General features: G+C 38.9%; 2 protein-coding genes across 9 annotated transcripts in view; one reads left to right on the forward strand and one right to left on the reverse strand.

Moving 5' to 3' along the window:
* The window catches only part of Oxr1 (oxidation resistance 1), a 344354-nt gene extending 339888 nt beyond the window's left edge, over positions 1 to 4466 (forward strand). For all 8 annotated transcript variants that reach the window (XM_004672717.2, XM_004672718.2, XM_045142698.1 and 5 more), the window contains one exon: positions 2615 to 4466. In XM_004672717.2, coding sequence (XP_004672774.2) covers positions 2615 to 2750 — 136 coding nt within the window. In that variant the 3' untranslated portion in view covers positions 2751 to 4466. The remainder of the gene's footprint in view (positions 1 to 2614) is intronic.
* A 4516-nt stretch (positions 4467 to 8982) lies between these two features.
* Positions 8983 to 15007, reverse strand: Abra (actin binding Rho activating protein). The gene is made up of 2 exons (XM_004672721.2): positions 14343 to 15007; positions 8983 to 9491 (listed from the first exon to the last, which is right to left on the reverse strand). Exons 1-2 carry the CDS (start codon positions 15005 to 15007, stop codon positions 9014 to 9016), a joined length of 1143 nt encoding a protein of 380 aa, XP_004672778.1. The 3' UTR covers positions 8983 to 9013.
* Positions 15008 to 21897: the final 6890 nt, after the last annotated feature.

Genomic DNA, 21897 nt, shown 5'->3' on the forward strand with positions numbered 1-21897 from the left:
GCAAACTCCTTAACAGTCTGCACTTCCCTTGAATGAAAATAAAGATTAGCTCCTCTGTAGAAGAAGGCTGTGTGGAAATATCAAAGAGGGATTGTTGCATCATTGCAATTGGCTTCACGTTGCTGGACAAACACCCGACCAGAAGCAGCTTATGGGAGGAAAAATGTATTTCAGGCTCACAGACTGCAGGGGAACAGCTTCCGTGGCAGAATCTGCTGCCCTTCTAGAGATTCACAGCAAAGAGACATACCATCAAGCAACCAGCAAACACCACCAAGCAGGAGCAGCCACAGTGCCAAACTGCTCTTCACAAACCTTAGGGCTTGGGGCTCAAGTTGCAAGCTCAATTGTAATAAACCACTACATTTAAACTACCACACATAGTCTATGAAATTCTATCTAGGTATTAAATAAATATAGCCATGTTTATTCATTTCCTTCTGCCTAGCATCACATTTTTCCATGTGGTACAAGAATCTGGCCTGGGTTTTGCAGGGAATATCACTGGGCTCTTGAGTTCATGATTTAGAAGATTAGTTATACTTTTTGCACCTCCTTAGACAATGTGTTCTTAGTTAGGTAACTTGTTTTTGAAAGTTTTGATCATATAACAATATTCTTTCTGTGTGATTTACCTGGGATAAGTCTCCAAACCATTTGCCTAACAACATAGGATTTACAAAGCTCTTTGAAATGCTGATGGGACCCATAAGACCCATAATCCTAGCAAAATAGCTGAGTTTTATACCTGATTTTAAATCTCAAAAACTTCCAAGTAGGCTGGGCATGCTGATACATACCTTTAGTATCAGCACTCAGGATGCAAAAGGAGAAGGATTTCTGAGTTTGAGGCCAACCTGAGACTACATAACGAATTCCAGGTCAGCCTGGGCTAGAATGACACCTTACTTTAGGACAGGGGGGGGGGGAGACTTTTAGGTAGAATTATAGAAAATCCAGGTACATTAGAAAAAAAATAATTAAATTCATACTAGGTGATAAGGCTTCTTGCAAAATTCATGCAATTTATGAGAGGCTTAAAAGTCAGTTTTGAGGACTTGAAAGTTTTGAAGACTTGAGAGATGGCTTAGCAATTAAGGCACTTGCTTGTGACACATAAGGATCCATGTTCAACTCTCCAAGTCCCAGAAAAGCCAGACACACAAGGTGATGCAAGCGCACAGTGTGGAACATGCGCACAAAGTGGCACACATGTCTGAGGTTGGACTGTACTGACTGGAGACCCTGTCACAACATTCCCCCCCATTTTTCTCTCTTGTTCTATCACATTAAAAAAAATTTAAAAAGATAGTTTTGAGATAGTTCTTAGATCCATTTGTCTGAAATTAGAACTAAATGCCAAATAGTTTGTGGTTTTTTTTTTTCAAGACCCTTTCTTAGAAAAAATTGTTTGAAGGAAATTGCCTCTTGTATATTCTTCTAACAGATTGACTATCATGGTCTATCCCTACTCATGGAAGTTGGAAAGATGGTTCAGCAGTTAATGTTCAATTTCCCAGGACCCATGTAAGCCATATTACAAGGTGGCATGGACATCTAGAGTTTGTTTGCAATGGCCAAAGGCCCTGAAGTACCCATCCTCTCTTTCACTCTCTCTGTATCTTGCTTTCTCTCTCTCTCTCTCTCTCTCTCCCCCACCCTCTTTCTCCAATAAATAAATCAAAATAAAAAACACACATGGACCCATGTATCTCTTAAAGCTATTTTGATGTCATTGGAGAATCTAGAAGCCTTTCCCATTAGGCAGTGAACTCTGCATCATATACAGTTTCTAATTATCTTTGTGTTTCCAGTGCCAGTATCAGAGGCCTCACAGATGCACAGTTACAGTGGAACAGACCTTTGAATTTGAATCTTAAGAAATCTTGGCTTCCTGATGGAGCCTCCAGTTTGGAGACCATATGTTTATATGGTACTTTCCAATCATGGACTCCAGACTAACATAATTTCAGGCTCATCTTGTTTCAGAGTATAGTAGTGTTGACATTTTAAGATAATTAATAGGCCTTACTACTGGTTATCACATTATCACGCTATAGTTTAGTCTATTATTATTATTATTATTATTATTATTATTATTATTATTATTGGTTTTCCAAGGTAGGATCTCACTCTAGCCAAGGCTGACCTGGAACTCATTATGTAGTCTCAGACTGGTCTCAAACTCACAGCAATCCTTCTACCTCTGCCTCCTGAGTGCTGGGATTGTGTTCTGCCAATTCTCTCAAAGGATGCAAGAAGATCTCTATCTGGATATGAGGGTACTAATTATTTTTTCCTTGTGTTTACTATTATGTTGAACTTTTTCAGGCACCGTACCATGTAGCTGTTCTTCTCTGTGTATGCAGAAATACATCTCTGTAAGATGAGGTGATAGCTAATTCTATATGAATTAAATTTACTGCACATAATTTGTGTAATAAATGATTTAAAAATGGAATGTAAACAAATTCCTATGTCAGTGTCATAAAGAATACAGAAGGGTTTAGAAAATTTCATGATCCTAGGGCTATTGTATACTGAAATGCCTCAATTAAATTGTTTTGTAATTTGTGGCATGAATTTTAACAGATTGTTATTTTATGTATTACAGAGGAGAATTTGCCCTTTGGCTTGATGGAGATCTCTACCATGGAAGAAGCCATTCTTGTAAAACATTTGGGAATCATACGCTTTCTAAGAAGGAAGATTTCTTTATCCAAGACATTGAAATCTGGGCTTTTGAATAAATACAATACTCTGTATTAGCAGGATAATGGCCCAAATCTGACATGGACAAGCGTTGTTTGGAATGTTCAAGAAGCAATACAATGTAACATGTCACTCGTGATTTAGTCTGTTTTTCCCTTTTCTACAACTATAAGTTTGCATTTTATTTTTCAAATCATGTTTCTGTCCCAGAGTTCTTTTGGTTACTGTGGCCTGGGTCTATGTAGTGTAACAGCTGGATGGAGTTTTGTCAGAATTTCAGCAGCATTTTCATCATAATGATCACTTCATTTTCAACTCATGTTCTGTTAGTCTCCCAATAGGATGGTGCTCTTTTGTTGAACCTTTAAAAAAAAATCTTATTGTTTCTTTTACTACAGCAGTCTAATTGGAACACTGAGGAAATTCAGTCTAGATGCTTTTGTATCTGGTGAGGTTAGCACTAATGACCTTTGCACGTGTTCATCTTTTTCTTATGAAGGAGAAACCACATGCCAAAGTAATACATGCTTCATAGACCACTTCCAGTTCTGAGTCACACTATTGCATTCTCTTTATTGATTTTGCAACTTCTCAATTTTACTACAGACAAATGAAATTTGAGGGAGTTCTAGTTGGAACAGACCACAGTGTACATGAGCTACAGGTTTGGGCACATGATTATATCACTGAATTATCAGACAAAGAGTAAACTATTGACAAAGGAGAATGAGAACTTAATGATTCTATTGGATTTAATATATTAAGCAAGTAATACTATTTACATATTTGTAGCTTACTAGGGCATTGTCATAAGTAGAAAAATCTATGAAACAGGTACATATTTCTTCCAACATTGTGTCAGTTCCACTGTTTTATAGTTCTGTTGTAGCCTTGTTGCACACCAGCTCCAATTTTTTTTTTCTGTTCAAAAGGAAAAAAATAACATTTTAGTGGTATATGTTACTAAGTACCATTAGCATTTGCTCTTATTAAAGGGCAGTGATTATAGTAGACAATATTGTAACTCAGTAGACTTGGTGAATATGCAAACTTACTGTCAAGTGACCTCAAAAAATGAAAAGATAGAATACACTAGTAGTTCTTATTCTCTTTTGTAGGAAACTAACAATAAGCCATCGTGGCAATAATTCATCAGTTAAATTTCAGAGCTTCGTGTCATGCAAAAAAAAAAAAAAAATCCTCCTGCTGTTCTTCATGTGACAGTGACTTTGTGCTGAAAGTTCAGCTATTCCAGATAGCAATGTATATCTTGTAAATTAATGTTTAAAGGTAGTTTTGTTCTTATAGAAAATGTTGATTGCCAGGTTGCTTATAGCACTTGAAATTACTGAAAATGAAATTATAAGCCAAATATGTTGGCTTAATTAGTTTTAGTTGTATAACACTTAAATATATCTAGCTCTTTTGAAAAAAGTTTAACTATCTAAAGAAGGCATAATGCTAATTTAAAAAATCTGATGTTCTACCATAATATGCTATAGCTGAATATGAATAGAAGTACAGGGCATCATTTCCTTGTCTGTGTAAAGCTCTTGTTATAAGTAACAGTATATAGGCTAAATGTTTATAAGGTGGGGAATTGTAAATAAATAAATCACCCCCTTTGGTCTTCCACAGCAGTATTATTGTCTTTGTGGAGTTGACTAAACATAAAATAAGAATCCTTAATGGATTTCAGCTACCGTATGGTCATAGAAATATATACCAAATAAAATTAAATGCATAAATGCAAACTTGTGCATATATTTATTTAGTAATTATGTTGTTTTCATATATAAGGCCTTTCATTGATCATATTACTTATGTTAAATGGTTCTCTTAACATACATTGTGTTTTGGTGGCAGAATAATGGTGACAGAAGGTTATATTCAATTAGAGGCAGCACTATAATTTTTAAAATGGAGATAAGAGAGGGTACTTAGAACAGGGAAATTCAAATTATTTGACCATCTAACTTTTGGTGAAGAGGTCATAGAACGAAGCCCATGCCTTGAAGAGCTTGTTAGGTGAAATACCAAGAGGTTTCTGTTTTTCAGTCCATAGGGACAATTAGGAACATTTAAGTGGAGGAATATTTTGGCCAGTTTTGTACTTTAGGAAAAAAATATCTGTGAAAAAGTAGATTCATAGTGCAAAACTGAGGGGGAAAATCCAGAGAAAATTTATGAGACTCAGTAAGAATAGTAGTGACAGGGAAGGAAGCATGGATTCAAAGAGATTTAGAATTAGAATTAACAAGAGCTGGTTTCTGATTGGGTGTCAGAAAGAGTGAAGGATCGTATTAGGGCTTTGGCTTGGGAACTTGTGTGTATCAGTCATGGAGAAGGCCAGTGTAGCAAGAAGAGGAGTGATCCTCAGACGGTGACATGGAGTTCATCTAGGATGCGAATGTATGATGGGGAAAAGTGTACACTCAATTTGGAGCAAGAGCTCCAAATTGTATATTCTGTCCTAATATACACGATTTTAAAATCACCAACATGTGATGCTACACCTATGGGTGAAGACTTCAGTCATGATTAAAATAGGGTTCTTGAGAAACTTCTTTTTATATTGGCAGGTAAGAGAAAACTTCCTTCTCAGGTTCAAAGAACAGTACATTGAACCCCAAAAATGGGGGACAACATGAAGATAGAGCAGAAATCAAAACAAAATCTCTGAGGATAGTATTCCAATCTTTCATGTTAACAAAATTGACAAAAAAAAAAAAAAAAACCCGAAAAACAAAAACCTTACAAAGGATAGAAAAGGTGCTACTAAAAGAGGCCTCAGTAAGTGAGAGGTTATTATGAACATCTCTGTGTGTATAACCTTGACAGTGCAAGAATAGGACTCAATTTAGAAAACAGAATTGACTATGGTTATACTAAGAAGTGTCCTGGGTGCTGAGAATCAAGTATGGATATTCTAGGAATCCTCCAGAGGCCTCTCTATATTACGGGACTTCTGCAGCATGGGCCACATAATTGTTTTCTATTTAAAAAAAAATTATGAACGGAGTGACTTAATACAAAAATACAGAATTACAGACTTAATACAAAAGGTACAGAAATCCCAGAGTGATCCCATTCATATAAAATTATACAAAATTGTCCCTTATCATGACAAATAGCACTAGCATTCTTTCATTATACCTGTTGATGATAATTATGGGGGAAAACAGAAGTTGTAAAAGGAGTAGAAAAAGAAATGCAAGCTCAGAACTTCGCTTCCAAGAATGTGCATGATCAGAGTGAAGGGGAAGGTGAACTTGGGAATCAGGAGGTTTTAAAACTTCCAAGTTATGCAAATCGATTCACATATTCAGATGATGAGCATAAAAAAGTACCTACCAAAGCAAAAACTACACATTTGATCCAAAATAGAAAATCCTAGTGTTGTGCAAGTCAATTATATACTATTTATAGGAATTTAGAATTATCTATGATACAATATAGTTTCCCAGTCACAAATGTTTTAGGAGGACAATCATTTGATTGAGGAAAGGAAATAATAAGTGAACAAATTATCTTATAATTAAATATTCATACAATAGTATACAATGAAGTAAGAGGGACTCTACAGATTGAGCCCTTCTGTTATTTTATTTTTATGTATTTATGAGGGGGGGGGGGAGAGAATGGATGCACCAGGCCCTCTAGCCACTGAAAATGAATTCAGATGCATGTGCCACCATGTGCATCTAGCTTACATTGGTTCTGAGGAATTGAACCTGGGTCCTTAGGCTTTGCAGGCAAGTCCCTTAATCATTAAGCCATCTCCAGCCAACAAGCCTTGCCTTTCACACAGCTATAAGGATGTCTTGGTGCTTGCTAGGTGTGCCTCTTGCCTAAGAAGCATTTCCCTGTAAGGACCCTGGCTTTTTACTTTACTGCCATGCCTTCCTGTTTATGACTTTCGCCTTCATGAGACGAGGATTGCCAGTCAGTCCATCCTTAAAACAAGTTGAATGTCCCTGGCAGGGTCTGCCGATTTCTTTATGGGGTGTGTGTGTGTGTGTGTGTGTGTTTTAACTTATTTATTTGCAAGCACATAGAGAATGGGCACACCAGGGCCTCTTGGCACAGCAAATGAATGCCACTTTGTGCATCTTGGTTTACATGGGTATTGGGGAATAGAACCCAGGATGTCAGACTTTGCAAGTAATTGCCTTTAACTGCTGAGCCATCTCTCCAGCCCCTGCAAAATCTTTATTGTGTAGGAGAAAACTCTTGGAGCCTTCATCGAAATATGCTTACAAGGATTATCTTAAATTTTGCGTTATAATTGTTTGTAGGTCAAACAGTGTACTGTGGAATCTAATATCAAAATAGTACTAGAACAAAAGCAGAAATTAAAGGCAAACACCTATACCTCTTTTTTATAATTTTGGCATGGTTTTCATTGTTGTAAGAAATGTACATGCACTGTGATATGAGGTTTTACTTTAAAAATGTTAACCATTTATGATTAATGATTCACTTATTAATGACCTCCCAGATTTAATAACTCCCTTAGAAATCAGGAGTGAAAACAAAAGCACACAGTTTCTTCTTTTTGGAATATGTAGTAACTTAAAGTTTGAAAGAGAACTATGCATGAAAATAGAAGTGATTCCTAAAGTATTTTGTCTGCATCTTTTTTTTTAATGTTTTTGTTTATTTGCTGTAGAGAGAATAGGTTCTTGTGGTGGTTTGATTCAGGTGTCCCCATAAACTTAGGTATTCTGAATGCTAGTCTTCCTAGCTGATGGAAATTAAAACCTCTTGAAGGCCGTGTATTGTTGGGGTCTGGTTTATGGGTGGTATAGCCAGTTTCCCCTTGCCAGTGTCTCCTCTGTTGCTATTCTCCTGTTGCTATTATCCACCTTATGTTGGCCGGGGGTTGATGTCCACTCTCTGCTCATGCCATCATTTTACCCTGCTAGTGTGGAGCTTCCCCTAAAGTCTGTAAACCAAAATAAGCCTTTTCTCCCACAAGCTGCTGTTGGTTAGGTGATCTCTGCCAGCAATGCAAACTTAACTGCAGCAGCTCTCCAGGGCCTCCCGCCACTGCAAACAGACCCCAGACACATGTGCCACTTTAGCAGCTGATTTCACATGGGTACTCAGGAGTCGACCCAGGTCATCAGCCTTTGCAAGCAAACACCTGTAACCACTGAACGATCTCCAGCCGTGTATCTTACTTTAATGACGTAACAATTAAGAACTCATATTATTTTGGTATCTATTTTGACTTTTGTATTTAACACCAAAGTACTGTTTTCTTATATCAACTTTCATTGAATTTGTAAGAATTATACTCTCACATAAAATCCAGTTTATTTTATATGATACATATTAAATCTAAGGAAAATTGACAGCTAGTAGGTTTGTGTCAGCCTCCTTACCATCATGTTAATTCTACTTTTTCTTTTTTACTGTGGCAGGACTAATATTACTGTTTTATGGCTTGTGCACACTTTATAACATTGCTTTTTCTTTAGAGTTAGAAGAGAATATGCCTTGTGTTTTTAATTCAGTAATTCTTTGAGATTCTTCTATATTGAACATTGACTTCATAGACTGTTGTAGGTTCTAGGTTGTGTTTGGGCATTAATATAAATAAGTATGATGCAGTAAGGCTTTGAGATGAACTTCTCTACGAAGTTCCAAGGTCTGAATCTCTCACCTCCACTCTGCTTTCCTGATAAATATTGCCTCCCTCTTTGTGTGGGTCACAGGGCCACTGGTCTGTTTCTGTGTGATTAACTGAAATCCTATGGTGGATGGCCAACTCTTTTGGAAACATTAGAATCCAAGCCCACAGAGGAACTTCAACAACTTCCACATGATAAAATGCAATTTTTTGTTCCCAAAGACTATGCCAAGAAATAAAAGCAAATTGTAGTTAGGGTCAAACTTAAAGTTTAGTTACATCAAATTTAATGGAGAATTTGTTTGCTACCACCAAAAAGTGTTCTGATCTTCATCTAAAGTTGGCTTTCTTCCTAGATGTAATATATAATTAAAAATCTATAATAGTGTGCACAGTGAAAAGCCAACTATTTTCATCTAAACAGGTGAGTAGAATTTCAAATACCAATATGCTGATACATGTTAATGACAGACAGTATAGGTAGCTCGAAAATGTTTTGTGTGTGCTTTATGAAAGTAATTCAAGTTTTGTAATAGAATAATGCCCCAAAGCCATTTATATAAAAATAATATTTATTATTAAAGAACAGCTTGCATCTTCATTTGTAATACATTAGCATTTAACACCAGGAAAATAGTGGGTCAGGCTTGTCTTGCTAGAGGGTTACTCCAGTAGGGTAATCACCACATGGTCGTCACGGCCTTGCCATAGCATCTCACCTTCAAAGTGCACCAGTCCATGTTTCCTAGCACGCATGAGAATGCCCACCACCTTATCTGAAATACGAACGTATCGGTCAAAGAGTTCTCCAAAAGTAACCTGGATCTTGCCATCTCGTCTGTGGCGAGCCATGGTGCGGATAACAAAGCACAGCTCCATGATCTCCCGGTGGATGTGCTCCTCGGCACGCTTGGCTCTTTCAGCTGTCAAGCTTCCCTCCTTAGGACGGCCATAGCCCTCATCTCCTTTGTGGAGGCGAGTGGACATGGCCAACTCATAGTCAAACTCCTCACTGAAAGGATTGAGCTTCTGTGACTGTATATGTTGATCAGCCCACTGTTGCCATCTCCCTTTCAAGCTGTCCACCTGGCTGTATTTCCGATGGGCCTTGCAGTTCAGTGTCTCTGTGTATCTGTTAGCCCTAGAGGAAAGAGAGGACAAAGAATCACCTACTGATGTGTCACCATCCTTGTCACTGGCACTCTGTACTTCCCAGACGTGTGCGTCGATATAGGTCTTTATAATTCCTTACGATGCTCATATGCATATTGACCACAAAAAGTTGGGTGTGAAAGTAGAAAAACTTGCTGCCAATGGCATTCTTATTTTTCACTATGATGTAGATCAGTTTCCCTCAAGTAACAATAGTATTTTACACACTGATATTCAACTCAAGAAGAAAATAAGCCTTCCTTATACATAATTATGCAAATATGTATCGAAGTGGTATAGGTTGCTAACAATTCCAAAACTGAATGCATACAACTGTATTACCACATCATGAAGGGCCTTTGAAACTTTATTAATCAAAGATACATATTGTCTTTATCATACATACACTGGACTATTCAGTCATTGATTTTCATGCTTATATTTTTAATGAGAGCACATTTACACCAATGTCAGTGATATGCACACAGTTTATCAAGTTGTACAAATAGAAAATGCTATTTCCCAGCAATATAGTAGGCAGTCTTCCAAACACTTCATTAACTTTCCCTACTATAACAGCCACTATACAGCTTTATAGATGAGGAAACTGAGCCCAGGGAGGTCAAGTAACTTCTTAAACTCACAAAACTATCAAGTGGACTAATTTGGTACTAAGTTAAGCAGTTTCAAGAATCTGCATTAGGGCCTGGAGAGATGGCTTAGCAGTTAAGTGCTTGCCTGTGAAGCCAAAGGACCCTGGTTTGAGGCTCGATGCTCCAGGACCCACGTTAGCCAGATGCACAAGGGGGCCTCTTTCCATCTCTGTCACTCTCAAATAAAAATGAACAAAAAAATGTTTAAAAAAAGAATCTGTATTAGGAAATGCTGCCCCTGAGTGCCTGGCAAAGGCAGGATTCAGGCTTAGCTGTCAAAGGGAAAGGCAACGATGCTCTTTCTACATGCTGTGATGCTATCCAGCATCCAGGTACAGTAGCTAATAACTGACTTGAGTTTCCAATGTATGTGTGTGTATCCTGTGAATGTGGGACACATTTCCTTATTTAAAAACAAAACAACACAACAAAACCCAGATTTGGAAAGTAAACCAGTGTGTCATGAGGATACAAACAAGACTGCTTATAGGCTATTCTCTGTCTGGGTCTCTTTGCTTTGTGGGTAAAACAAAACAAAACAAAAACAACAAAAGAAAAAGATTTGTACTCTTTGTCTTCACCAGGATCCCACTGTCCCCTCCCCCACACTAGTGCCTAGAAGCATTGGGTGGAGAGATGAAGAGTAAATCCCACAGAAGACAGGTTAATGTGTCACATCATGAACATTCCTCGGAGGACTTGACAGGATCCCTCAGTCTCAAGTATGTCACGATGTGTTCTGCCAAAATGGCCCTGAGCTTGTTATAAAGACCGTGCTGGTCACTGATCATCATGGTGGCAAAGGGAAAAGTGTTGGTCATCTTTTGAAGGTGAGATCGGTATGTCCGAATGCCAAGACCAGAGAGGAGTGCCCTCTTGTAGTAACATTCAAGAGAGAAAAGACATCCACTAGATGGCGAACTTCCATTAATTTCATAAGTCCTAACTTCTTGCCTCCTGCCTGGTCTTTCTGTTATGTTAGGGTAAGGCTACATACACCACTATTCTTTGTAATCATATGGTGAAAAATCAGCAGCAAATTTAATTTGCAAAAAAAAAAAACCCTACAAAATCTAAATATATAACTTTATAAGTTTCTCTAGTGGAAAATGTGCTGAAAGCTACTACACACTGAGGTGGGCCCTCCTCACCTCCTGTCCCCATCAGACACCCACACTATGAGCTTAAAAATCTCCCTGGTTCACTTGAAGCCAATGTGGTCAGGACTGTCACTGCCAAAGGGGGCTCACAGCTATCTTAGCAGAAACCGAAGCTACTACATACTGGAAACTGGGACATCCTGCCTTGGCAGAGACTTGAAATATCTCAGAGAAAGTTCAAAGTGCAGTCAACTCAAGCTTTGTCTCCTGAGCACAAGCCTCAGCTCAGTGTTATACTACAAAGCATAATACCCCAGCCCTTCAGAAAGGCACTTCCACATTCCTTCCATCCTCTAGCCTGATACTACCTACCATGCACTGTTTTAGATGCCTATTGGACATTTCATAATAAAAAAGACCTAAAAGATACCCATGAAAATAATAAAAGTGATGATAATTTAACAGAGAATTGTAACTATGGGAAGTGTCAGTTCACCAGACTGAAAAATTCAGTTTCATATACACAAATGAAAATAATGCTGGTATCCAGATGACCATTGACTTTTTTCTTTGAAAAATTCTCATATAAGCATTTTACTTATTTTGTAATTTAAGGAAATAAGTTACTCAAAAGAGTACCCAAGTGTGATATGTTTAAATTCTATGTTCTATGATATGAGAATATGGAATTTTCAATATAATTTTTTCTTCTATTCTTCTACTTTTAATTAAGAGTTTAGATGCCCTGAGTGCTGAAATTCGATATTATTTGTAATAAGGCACTTTTTAAAACAAGGAAGAAATAGGTCAGAATGGATAATTTTCTACATCAATAAATATTCTATACGGTTTTTGTATTTCTATTCGTTAAATTGTTTGAGAGTATTGGATTTAAATTAGAAAATCTTACATACTTTGGTTAATATAACAATTCCAGGTTATTGTATTTGTAAAAATTTCAGGTGAAAATGCTAGGTATACATTGACAGAAAGCCAGGCAGTGGCCGAAGTCTATGTGTTACCCCTGCTTTAGGAGAGCAATGATGATTCCAAAGCCCCTTCCCTGTTTCTGGGATCCCAAATTTTATATATATATATATATATATATATATATATATATATATATATATATATATATACACACACACACATACATACATACACACACACATACATACATACACATACACACACACACACATGATGTATGTATCTCCATATATGTGTGTGTGTGTGTATAAATGTATGTATATATATATGTGATATTATTTATGTCTGGTGTTATATCTTGGAAAGTTTGGCTTCTTTTACTAAAATGTATTGCAAAAGTTATCCTTAACCTGTCACCTTTAAAAATGACATCAGCTACGTGTTGCTTTCTTCCATGAATGAAGTTTGTTAACATTGTTGTGAGAATATGGGAGCCCCATTTTATTATAGTCCTGTCATTTGGGGAGTAATAACTATGAATTCTTGAATATCTAGTAAAACTCAGGAAAGAAAGTCTCTAGGAGACAGGTTTCTAACCTGATCAAGTGGATAGGCACTGGAAGCATTCCTTTTCTTGGATGCCAGCTTGGACATGTGGGAGGGGCCTGGAGTCACATTGCCAAGTCTAAGTCTTGGTCTCTATGAAGGTGATCCTCAGTGCCCAGGCACCCCTGTGAGCAGAGAACATGCAGCATCCTTCCTAACCTTGCAGAGAAATGCTGGGGGAGAGTTTGCTCCTCCATGTACACTGTCCAGGGCATGGTTTGATCAGTGGAGCATGGCATGTATTGGGTCACCTCAGAAGCAGGATGACCAGCTACAAAGCAGTATAGTCGTGTCTGATCACCAGCCACATGATTCTCATTGCAAGTTACCAACTCCCCAAGTCTAAAGACTTTTCCTGTTCTAAAATGGGTTGGGTAACAACAAATAGCTGTTCTTTTCCTGTTTATGTTGAAGTTCTTCAGTACGCTTAAACCAAAACCCTGCACCTAAGGAATGGCTGAAATTCCATTAAGTTGACTCTTGGATCTCTGCTGAGAGTCTGAGTCTGTGTCTTTCAAACTCCATCGCTTACTGGGACTGTCACTTGGATGTTTTCATATTTCTGAGTGTCTATTTCCTTACCCTTGTATTCAACTACTCTTTTTGCTAGGCAGATCTTGAAGGAGAGAGTGGGAGATTGCTAGCTTAATCTTGTGCCATTACTCTATGAGAAAGGGTCCAACTTCCTTTATTTACAGGAAACCATATACAGCCAAAAGATTCTTTAAAATGAGGCATAAAACACAACAAACCTCAGAAAATTCCCATTGAGAAAAAACACTACTAGTAAGAATTTCTCCACTTCTTGGCAAACTGTGTAAAACAGCTTTACCACCGACCATTCTGACACATAGTATCTTGCTTATTATATTATTATTATTCCTATGACTGATAATAAATGAACAAAATTCTCTTTCATGCTGACTTAGTAATGCCACTTGTCTCCCCAGGTTAAAAAAAAAAGTTCCATTAGACTTCTCAATCTCCTACAACAGACAGACAGACAAGATTACAGCTGACAATGAGTCACTGAGGCTCCTTACAACTTTCTAGAGCCCTGAGCGCTCCAAGACAGGAGAGAAAGCACAAGATAGAAGGGGCTTGACCGTCCTCCAGAGCACCAGGCCTGGCCTTCTGCACTGTTAATAGGACTGTCCTCAGCCCACTGCTTTTGGCATATTAATATCAAAATAAGTGCATGAAAAGCTAAGCAAACTGCAATGCTAGTTGTCACTTTGTGTCAGCTTACATACTTCATCACACCAAGAAAGTATCCATGAAACATGTCTGCTTTCAAGAACTCTAAGAAGGGCTGTGCTAGGAGGTCCCACTTTCTGATGAGACTGTTTAAAGCAGTGGCATGAGCCCACAGGCCGACTTCTGAGGTTGGCACTGTACTTTCAGCACAGGGCATCCTTCTAGAACGCAGTGCCCGCCCGATCTTTCAGATTCTCTACCTGTGGTAACGCATTCCCTTCCCTCCGGATTGGTACGGAGGGATCGGGCTCAGTGGGGATACTGGTGCAGGGATGGAAGGGCACATTCACTTACTGGGAGGGCAAAGGGCGTTTGATTCTGGCCGCGGCCACCTGCACTGCGTCCTGCTCGGGCCTCTCCTCGGCCTCCCCTCCGTAGCCGCTGTCCTCTGTGTCTATGCTGTCGCTCTTCCACTTGGGCTCCTCCTGTTCCATGACTTTCCAGCCTTTGGTCAGCTCAGACACCAGGTTGGTGCATTTTCTCCTCCTCGTGGGGGAATCATGGCTGAGGAGGATTCTATCGATGTCACTCTCTGGCTGAGCAGGTTCACACATGCCACCCTCCTCGTACCTGTGGCTCAGGTGGCTCACATCTCCTCCTCTTTCATAAGCCTTGCTGACAACTGTTCGGGTCACCTCTTTCCTTTTGATATGGGAGACCCCAGTGGCTTCCTCGGAGACCTGTCCACCTCCGTGTCCCTCTGGCTTTAGGGATGGAGGTTTGGGGGCCACCTGAGCTTTCTGGTCAGAAGTTGGGTATAGCACTGGCTTAGGACCGTGGGGTGGGTCCTGGGTCCCTCCAGGCAGCCAGCCCGCAGGTTCCTGAGCCTGCTTGGTGCTGTTCTCATTAGCCCACTGCTGCCAACCTCGGGCCAAGTTAATGACCAGGGTGGCTGTGCGAACCTTCCGGAGGGCACTCTTCACCGGCCCCACCTCCCTTTCCTTTTTTTCCGGAGCCATGCTACCTGTCTCTCTGCTGCTGAGAGCCTGGGCACTGGGTGAAGTAAGTGTGGTCCTGCAAGTGCCTGAGACTTAAATAGAAGCTGAATGCGGGTGGGAAGGAGAGCCCAGTGACGGTGGAAACTATGCAAAGCATTTCTTGCCACGATGCATTGGCCTCGCCCTGTTGGTGTTCTTTTTTTAAACCCTGACAGGTCCCGTTTCATCGCTGTAGAAGACTTCTGCTGGCTAAGGACAGCGACGTGCTCACCCTTTCCTCTCTCAAGTGCCAGAGTGGAAATGACTAGACTGAATCATGTGCTCGGCTTTATGTCTTCCTTGACCTTAAAATACGATCCTGTCATTTATGGGAGCACACAGTCTGTGCACAGGTTGTGCTGGGAACATTAGAGGCCTGACCCCTTTTAAACATCTACAGACCTCGACATAGCTGTGACTTAGTCCCGTTTCACAGCTGAGCAAAATGAAATCTAACTTCCTACAAACAGTACCTAAGATTCAAAACCAGACTTGTCTAATTTAAAGACTGAGCCTCGTTTCATTCTATTACCTTTTACTTTTGCCTTCAAATTCATTAGAAATAAGCCTTAAGAAGTCATCTCATCTGATAACATTTTGCAAATTAAAAAAAAAAAAAATTAAAGTGAAGCCCAAAGGGAAACCAAGGTCCACATAAAGGCCTTTGTTCCACCCCCTGTCTTGAAAAGTAGTATTACTAAACATATTAATATATGCACTAATATTAATATATACATATTAATATAAGGGCAGTCAAAATTTTATTCCAACTACCTAAAAATTAAAATACACATGAGCATATGTTGACTTTTATAATTTTTTACTAAAATTAAGTCTTTTCAAGTATCTTATTTAAATCATAAACAAAATAAGTGCCACCCTTGCACTTAAATCACCTCATCCCTTTGTTTATACTAATATCAACTTCCTTAGCAGGCGATTCTTTCAGCCTTCAAAACAAAATTTAAAATTAATATTGTTAAAGGACTTGAAAAATACGTCATATGAACATAAAAAGAACAATCTATTTAGTGCATTAAACCAGATTAAAATGTGCAGGGCTAGTACTGAATAATTTCCTAAGAAATGTTTCTGTTTTCTCATTCAATAGTTCTTGAGGTCTCAAAACTATGCCCTTGCCTGCAATGTTGACATGTAGTTCACCTACTGATTGAAAACTGCTGTCTATGAGCATTATCAAAAGCATGAAAGTTAACATCTTTTGATAGGCACATTGTTTTGAGAAAAAAATGTTGATGTCAATTTTTCATCATGTCGGTTATTTATGTCCTAGGGTTCAAACACTTTGGGAAATGGTTTAAAACTCTACCAAGAAATCTGTCAGATATGTTCTCAAGTGTGAGAAGCATGTGATAATATCAAGGCAGAGACAAAAATTCCTCTTGATTAATTAAGAGGAATTTGGATCACAAGGAAAGAAAACTGTTACAAAGATTTCAGTCTGAGTCTAAATTTCTGGCATTCTGTCCTTGAATGTGGATGTACTGCAAACTGCTTATTTCTCCTCAGCTTCCCTTTGCCCCACAGGAAGGTCTTGGAAAAGAATAGGGTGCCTCTGAGAGGCTCTGTAGCTGAGCCCAGGATCAGGCTAATTACGGTTTGCAAAAGGAGGCTTTGCTTCCCTGCACATACCTACGCCAGGTTCAGTCCTGATAGGGAAGAAGTGCTGTGGGCAAGACATTAATAATGCTTCATGTATTAGTAGGCATTGCAGTAAAGTTTGGAGCTATCAGTGGATGATCTTGGCATTGGAAGAAAATAACTCCTAAAAAGATGTGGTCATTCCCTCAGAGATTTTGCCTCCAAGGCAACTTCAGTCCTTTGCACTGACTTAGGTGGGAGAGGGTGACTCTCTTCCTCTTCATGTCTCCTTTGGATTCCCTACTGCTAAACAAGGTCTGTATGGTACCCACCATGCGTCCTCTATCTAGGCCCACATTCTTAGGAATTTCATATTCTTCCACTTAAATATGTGGTATGAAAGAAATAATGAAAATAAAATCTCAATGACAGGGAATCAAGTAAGTACTGAGTTACAATGGGGTGTTCCTATGAAATCACAGGATTTGAAACTGTTGGTAGAGATATAGAGCTGGTTAAGGAAGTAATTATCACCTAGGAAATTTGTCATAAATGTGCAGCTTTTATTAATATTAGTTATGATTTGATCATATGAATGCTAGTATAAAGGAGAGTGATGTTTCTGCACACACACACACACACACACACACACACACACATCTGCATGAAACTTGGAAATCAGGTAGAGCCAACCTTTAGTCTATGGCTACCAAAGATATTTAACAAAACTTTACTTGCTCAAAGCACATATAAAATAACCACTTCAGTTTAAAAAGTAAAATGTATTATGTTCATTTTAGATTTACAACATTCTACTATGGGATATATATTGGTAGTGATTACTATAATAAAGCAAAATAACACTTCTCACCTTACATAGGTATGTTTTTGATGTAGCTAAGGTTATTTAGCAAAATCATTAGTACATATCTACATGGCAAAAGGCAGGATCTTGTTCTTTTTTTTTCTTTTCCTTCTTTTTTCTTTTTTTTCTTTTATTCTTTTTCTTTTTTTCTCATTCTTTCAATAGTGTCATTGTTGTTTCATGGTTTTATTGTGAAAAAAATTATTTTTTGTGAAAATTATTCCTAAGTATTTATTATTATGTCACCATAAATGGGAAGTTGAGTTATATCAGTGCCACAGTTAAGATGTGAGGATTGTGGGCAACTTGTGGACTAATCTTTTAAAGAAGTTAGAGCAATGTATTTTTTTTAAATTATTTGAAAGACAAGGAGAAAGAATGAAAGAGGCACAGAGAGAGAGAGATAGAAGAGAAGAGAATGGGCACACCACCGTCATCAGCCACTGCAAATGAACTCCAGGGGCATATGCCCCCTTGTGTGCATATGCAACATTGCACATTTGTGTCACTGTGCCTCTGGCTTATGTAGGACCTGGAGATTCGAACGTACGTTCTTAGGCTTCACAGGCAAGCACCTGAACCACTAAGCATCTCTCCTGCCCTGTATTTTTAAAATGTTGTTTATTTTTATTTATTTATTTGAGAGTGACAGATAGAGACAGAAAGAGGCAGGTAGATAGAGAGAGAATGCGCACACTAGGGCCTCCAGCCATTGCAAACAAACTCCAGATGCATGTGCCACCTTGTGCATCTGGCTTACATGGGTCCTGGGGAATTGGGCTTCGAACTGGGGTCCTTAGGCATCACAGGCAAGTGCCTAACTACTAAGCCATCTCACCAGCCCCTGCCCTGTATTTTCATATGATCTTTCCCAAAATACTTTTTTTCTCATTTTAAACAAGAAGTTTACTTAAACAACAAGAAACTTGAAGGGGAAATTCTTTAGGATTCATTTTTTAGAGTAATTAATCCTTTCCTAAAGACAGATTACTCTAGATGTAACATTTATGTGCAACAAAAGTTATAAACTTGGGCTGGAGATATGAAGTTATAAAGCTGCCCTTGGTTTTACAATGATAAATGAAAAACATCACAATTCTCCAATCAAACAAGGTGTATAAATATTTTCATGTTATGTGGTTGTTGTTCGTGAAACAATACAACAAGATAACTTACCATAATATAAAGATAAGAGCTGAATAAGCATGCCACTGATGGAAAAAGGGAATGTTTCATAGAACCAGTACTTTTATCCATACCATCTCCATTTAATGTCAACCAAAGTATTGGCCATTTAGTTTAAAAAAGAAAAACAAAAAAAGTGCAATGTGCTTGTACACATACAGTTACTTTATGTCCAATAGAGGAATAGGGATAATGAAAGAATAGAGAAAACTCTATCGATGTAGTCAGGCTGTGGTGGAACCAAATTGCGGCTTTCTAATTGAGAGTGCATTCTAGGTCTATAGCAAAACCCTGGAGTAAAGTAGCAGGTTCCTTTTTAGCAGACACCTCCTATCTGTTGCTGGAAATCATCAGTTGTATCTTCCATTTCCAACTGTGCAGGGGTGCCTATTTCATTGATTGGTTGCCTGTCAAATCTGAATCTGACCTGCCTCATTGACAAACCCTGTCATTCACAATAGTTTCCATTAGTTTATTAAGTGTGGTGTGCCTCGTAACCTTCAACTGCACCACAGAAACATCCTGTCCCACAACCTTCAAATCAATATGATCATTGTTCTCACTCTTGACTCCTTCATTGGGTTTTTCTCAGGCCATGGCTAGCGCCAGTCTCCTCAGCTTCTGCATCACAAAAGAGGTGCTAAATCCACACTGAAGGAACACACAAGCAGCACCAAGAGTAGCAGAAGAACTCTTGCAATATTTTAGATGGCAGTGGTCATACACACACACACACACACACACACACACACACACACACACACACAGAGAGAGAGAGAGAGAGAGAGAGAGAGAGAGAGAGAGCCACCACAGTATTATAGCATGTCTTCAGCTTTCTTTCTGATTGTACTCCCTCCATTCGTGATGTTTGGAGAAAACGTGTTTGTGGAGTGCTAGGGACAAGGGATTAGGGAGCAGAAAGAGAGAGAGAGAGTCTTGAAGAAGAAAAGTTGATTGTAGTCACAGTGTACTATGCAGTGCTTGATCATGTGGGAATCACTAACTGTTCCTAGTATAGATGAGATAACAAAGTTGGGTGAGTGGATAATCAATGAACAACCAGCAAAGTGGAGTTTAGATATGAAAAAATACCTGACTGAAAAGACTATGTACCAGGATTGCTGACATGATCTTGAGAAGAACTAGGTGAGGGTCTGAAAGAAGACAGATTTGAGAAATGCCAGAACCAGTTTAATGCCACCTCAGGACATGGGTTAGCCTTTTGGTAGGAGGGTCAAGTAGGGGCACCTGGATGGAGTAGAGGCTGCAAAGGAAAGCTTATTTATAGTATTTTATTTTAAGATAATTTATACTATGGCATTTAGGGCTGTGTCTGAAAGGTTTCTCTCCTGGTGGATGAGGTCAGATGAGTTCAGTTACTTGGTATTGCTAACTGAAGAGTGGTGTAGAAACACTTTCCTGGAACCTCCTTGACTATAGTGCTTAGATCACGTTAGAATCTTAAATATATTAGAATCCCTCAGGAAGTTGGTATCTATCAATAACCGAGGCTGAAGAAAATTGAAGTAATATTTGACTCCTCTCCTCATATCTCATATCCAATCTTTGAACATCAAATATAACAGGATCACACAATCTGATTTTACCTTCATGAAGCACATCCCTCATCCATCATCCCTATGGCACAAATCAACATCAATTTTTCCATGGATTCATGCATAATTTACCTAACTGATCCCTCTGCTTCTCTGAACATTAAACAGCTCCAATAAACAGATGACATGACCTTTTTCAAAACCTTTCAATGGTTTCATCTCACTTAGAATAAAGGACAAGTTTCTCACTGTGGTCTGCAAAATCCTCCATCTCCTTGCTCATTTCCTGGCTTCCTTGCTTTTCTCCTTGCCAGTGCCTGTGCCATACCAGCCTAAACTTGGTCCCTGCCTGAGGACTTCTGCATTACTTCTCATTGTCTTGGCTTTCATAATCCCCATCAAGCTTTGGGCTATTGCATCTGCATATTCAAGACTCTACAGAATGTGTTTCTAAGCAGAGGACATTCTCTTCAGGAGGAATGGATTCTTCTCCCTAGAATAGGCTGGGCAAAACCATTTTGGGTGTGAACAGTTGAGACTGGGGTAGAGGTGCAGCGCAGTTTGAAGCTGAAAGTATATAGACACAAACAGATTTTATGCGGGGGGAGGGGGGCGAGAAATATTGCTTTGGTAAGAAATGTAGCTTTTTACCCTACACTGTAAAGTTTTAACCTGTGGAATGGCATGTTAAAAAAATTCACTTTTCACTTCACAGATATTATGTAAGAGCAGAAGCTGAGATGATTAGGAAAATGTAGTACTCATTTAGTTAAGATTTGATTCTAACCAACTCCAAGAAAGTGGAAGTAAAGGTAGAAAGGCATGAACATTTAAGGTGAAATGAATTCATGTGATGTATATGAACTGGTCATAATTACATGTCAGATATCAGAGAAGTAAAAGCATTTGAGATGTACGTGATCATCCTGGCTAGGGGTTCTAGGCGGATGAAGCTTATATTCACTCAGAATAGAAATGTAGGGGAGTCTGGGACAAGCCTTGAAACTGAACAAAATATTAAAGCATGGTTTGGATATATTGACTTTGAAATACCTGCAGGACATCCAGGGGAAGATACCCAGCAAGCAGGGGAAGGTGGCTCAGGAAACATGTCTGGGCTGTCACATAGACTAAGTCATCATTTAGAGCTAGAAAGTCTATTGTGGCAAGCCAGTGCCAAGGAGGGCTGCACAGAACCAAGCCCAGGCACTCTGCCTCCTGAAACCAGGGAGGTGGCTGACGTCTGTGTCCTCACACAAGTTCCTTCCTTCACCCTTGCCTTCCACCCCCACCCTGAAGGACAGGACTTCACAAGCTTATGACACCAGTGTCTCTAAACAAGTGTCTTACGAAGATCTAAATATAGGCTTTCTTAGCTTTGACTTTCCAGATGATCCTGTAAAACTTTCCTTTACTTACTAGCCAAGTATACTTTGAAAATGGTCTGCATTCCTCACTTTGTCACCTGCTCATGTCTCAAAGCTGCTAATTCAAAACTGTCATTTCTACCCAAAGTTCAAGTTAGTCACAGCCACAGCTGATCACCTTGCCACAAAATCCGAAGGATGATTTTAGCTCTCACTTACTTTAGCTTTCTGTAGTATTTTATATTCCTGTCCACACTCACATGTACGCACAACTGCATGCCCATGTGAATATGTGGG

Source organism: Jaculus jaculus, chromosome 2 (genome assembly GCF_020740685.1).
Source record: "Jaculus jaculus isolate mJacJac1 chromosome 2, mJacJac1.mat.Y.cur, whole genome shotgun sequence".
In the NCBI taxonomy this organism is placed as follows: Eukaryota; Metazoa; Chordata; class Mammalia; order Rodentia; family Dipodidae; genus Jaculus; species Jaculus jaculus.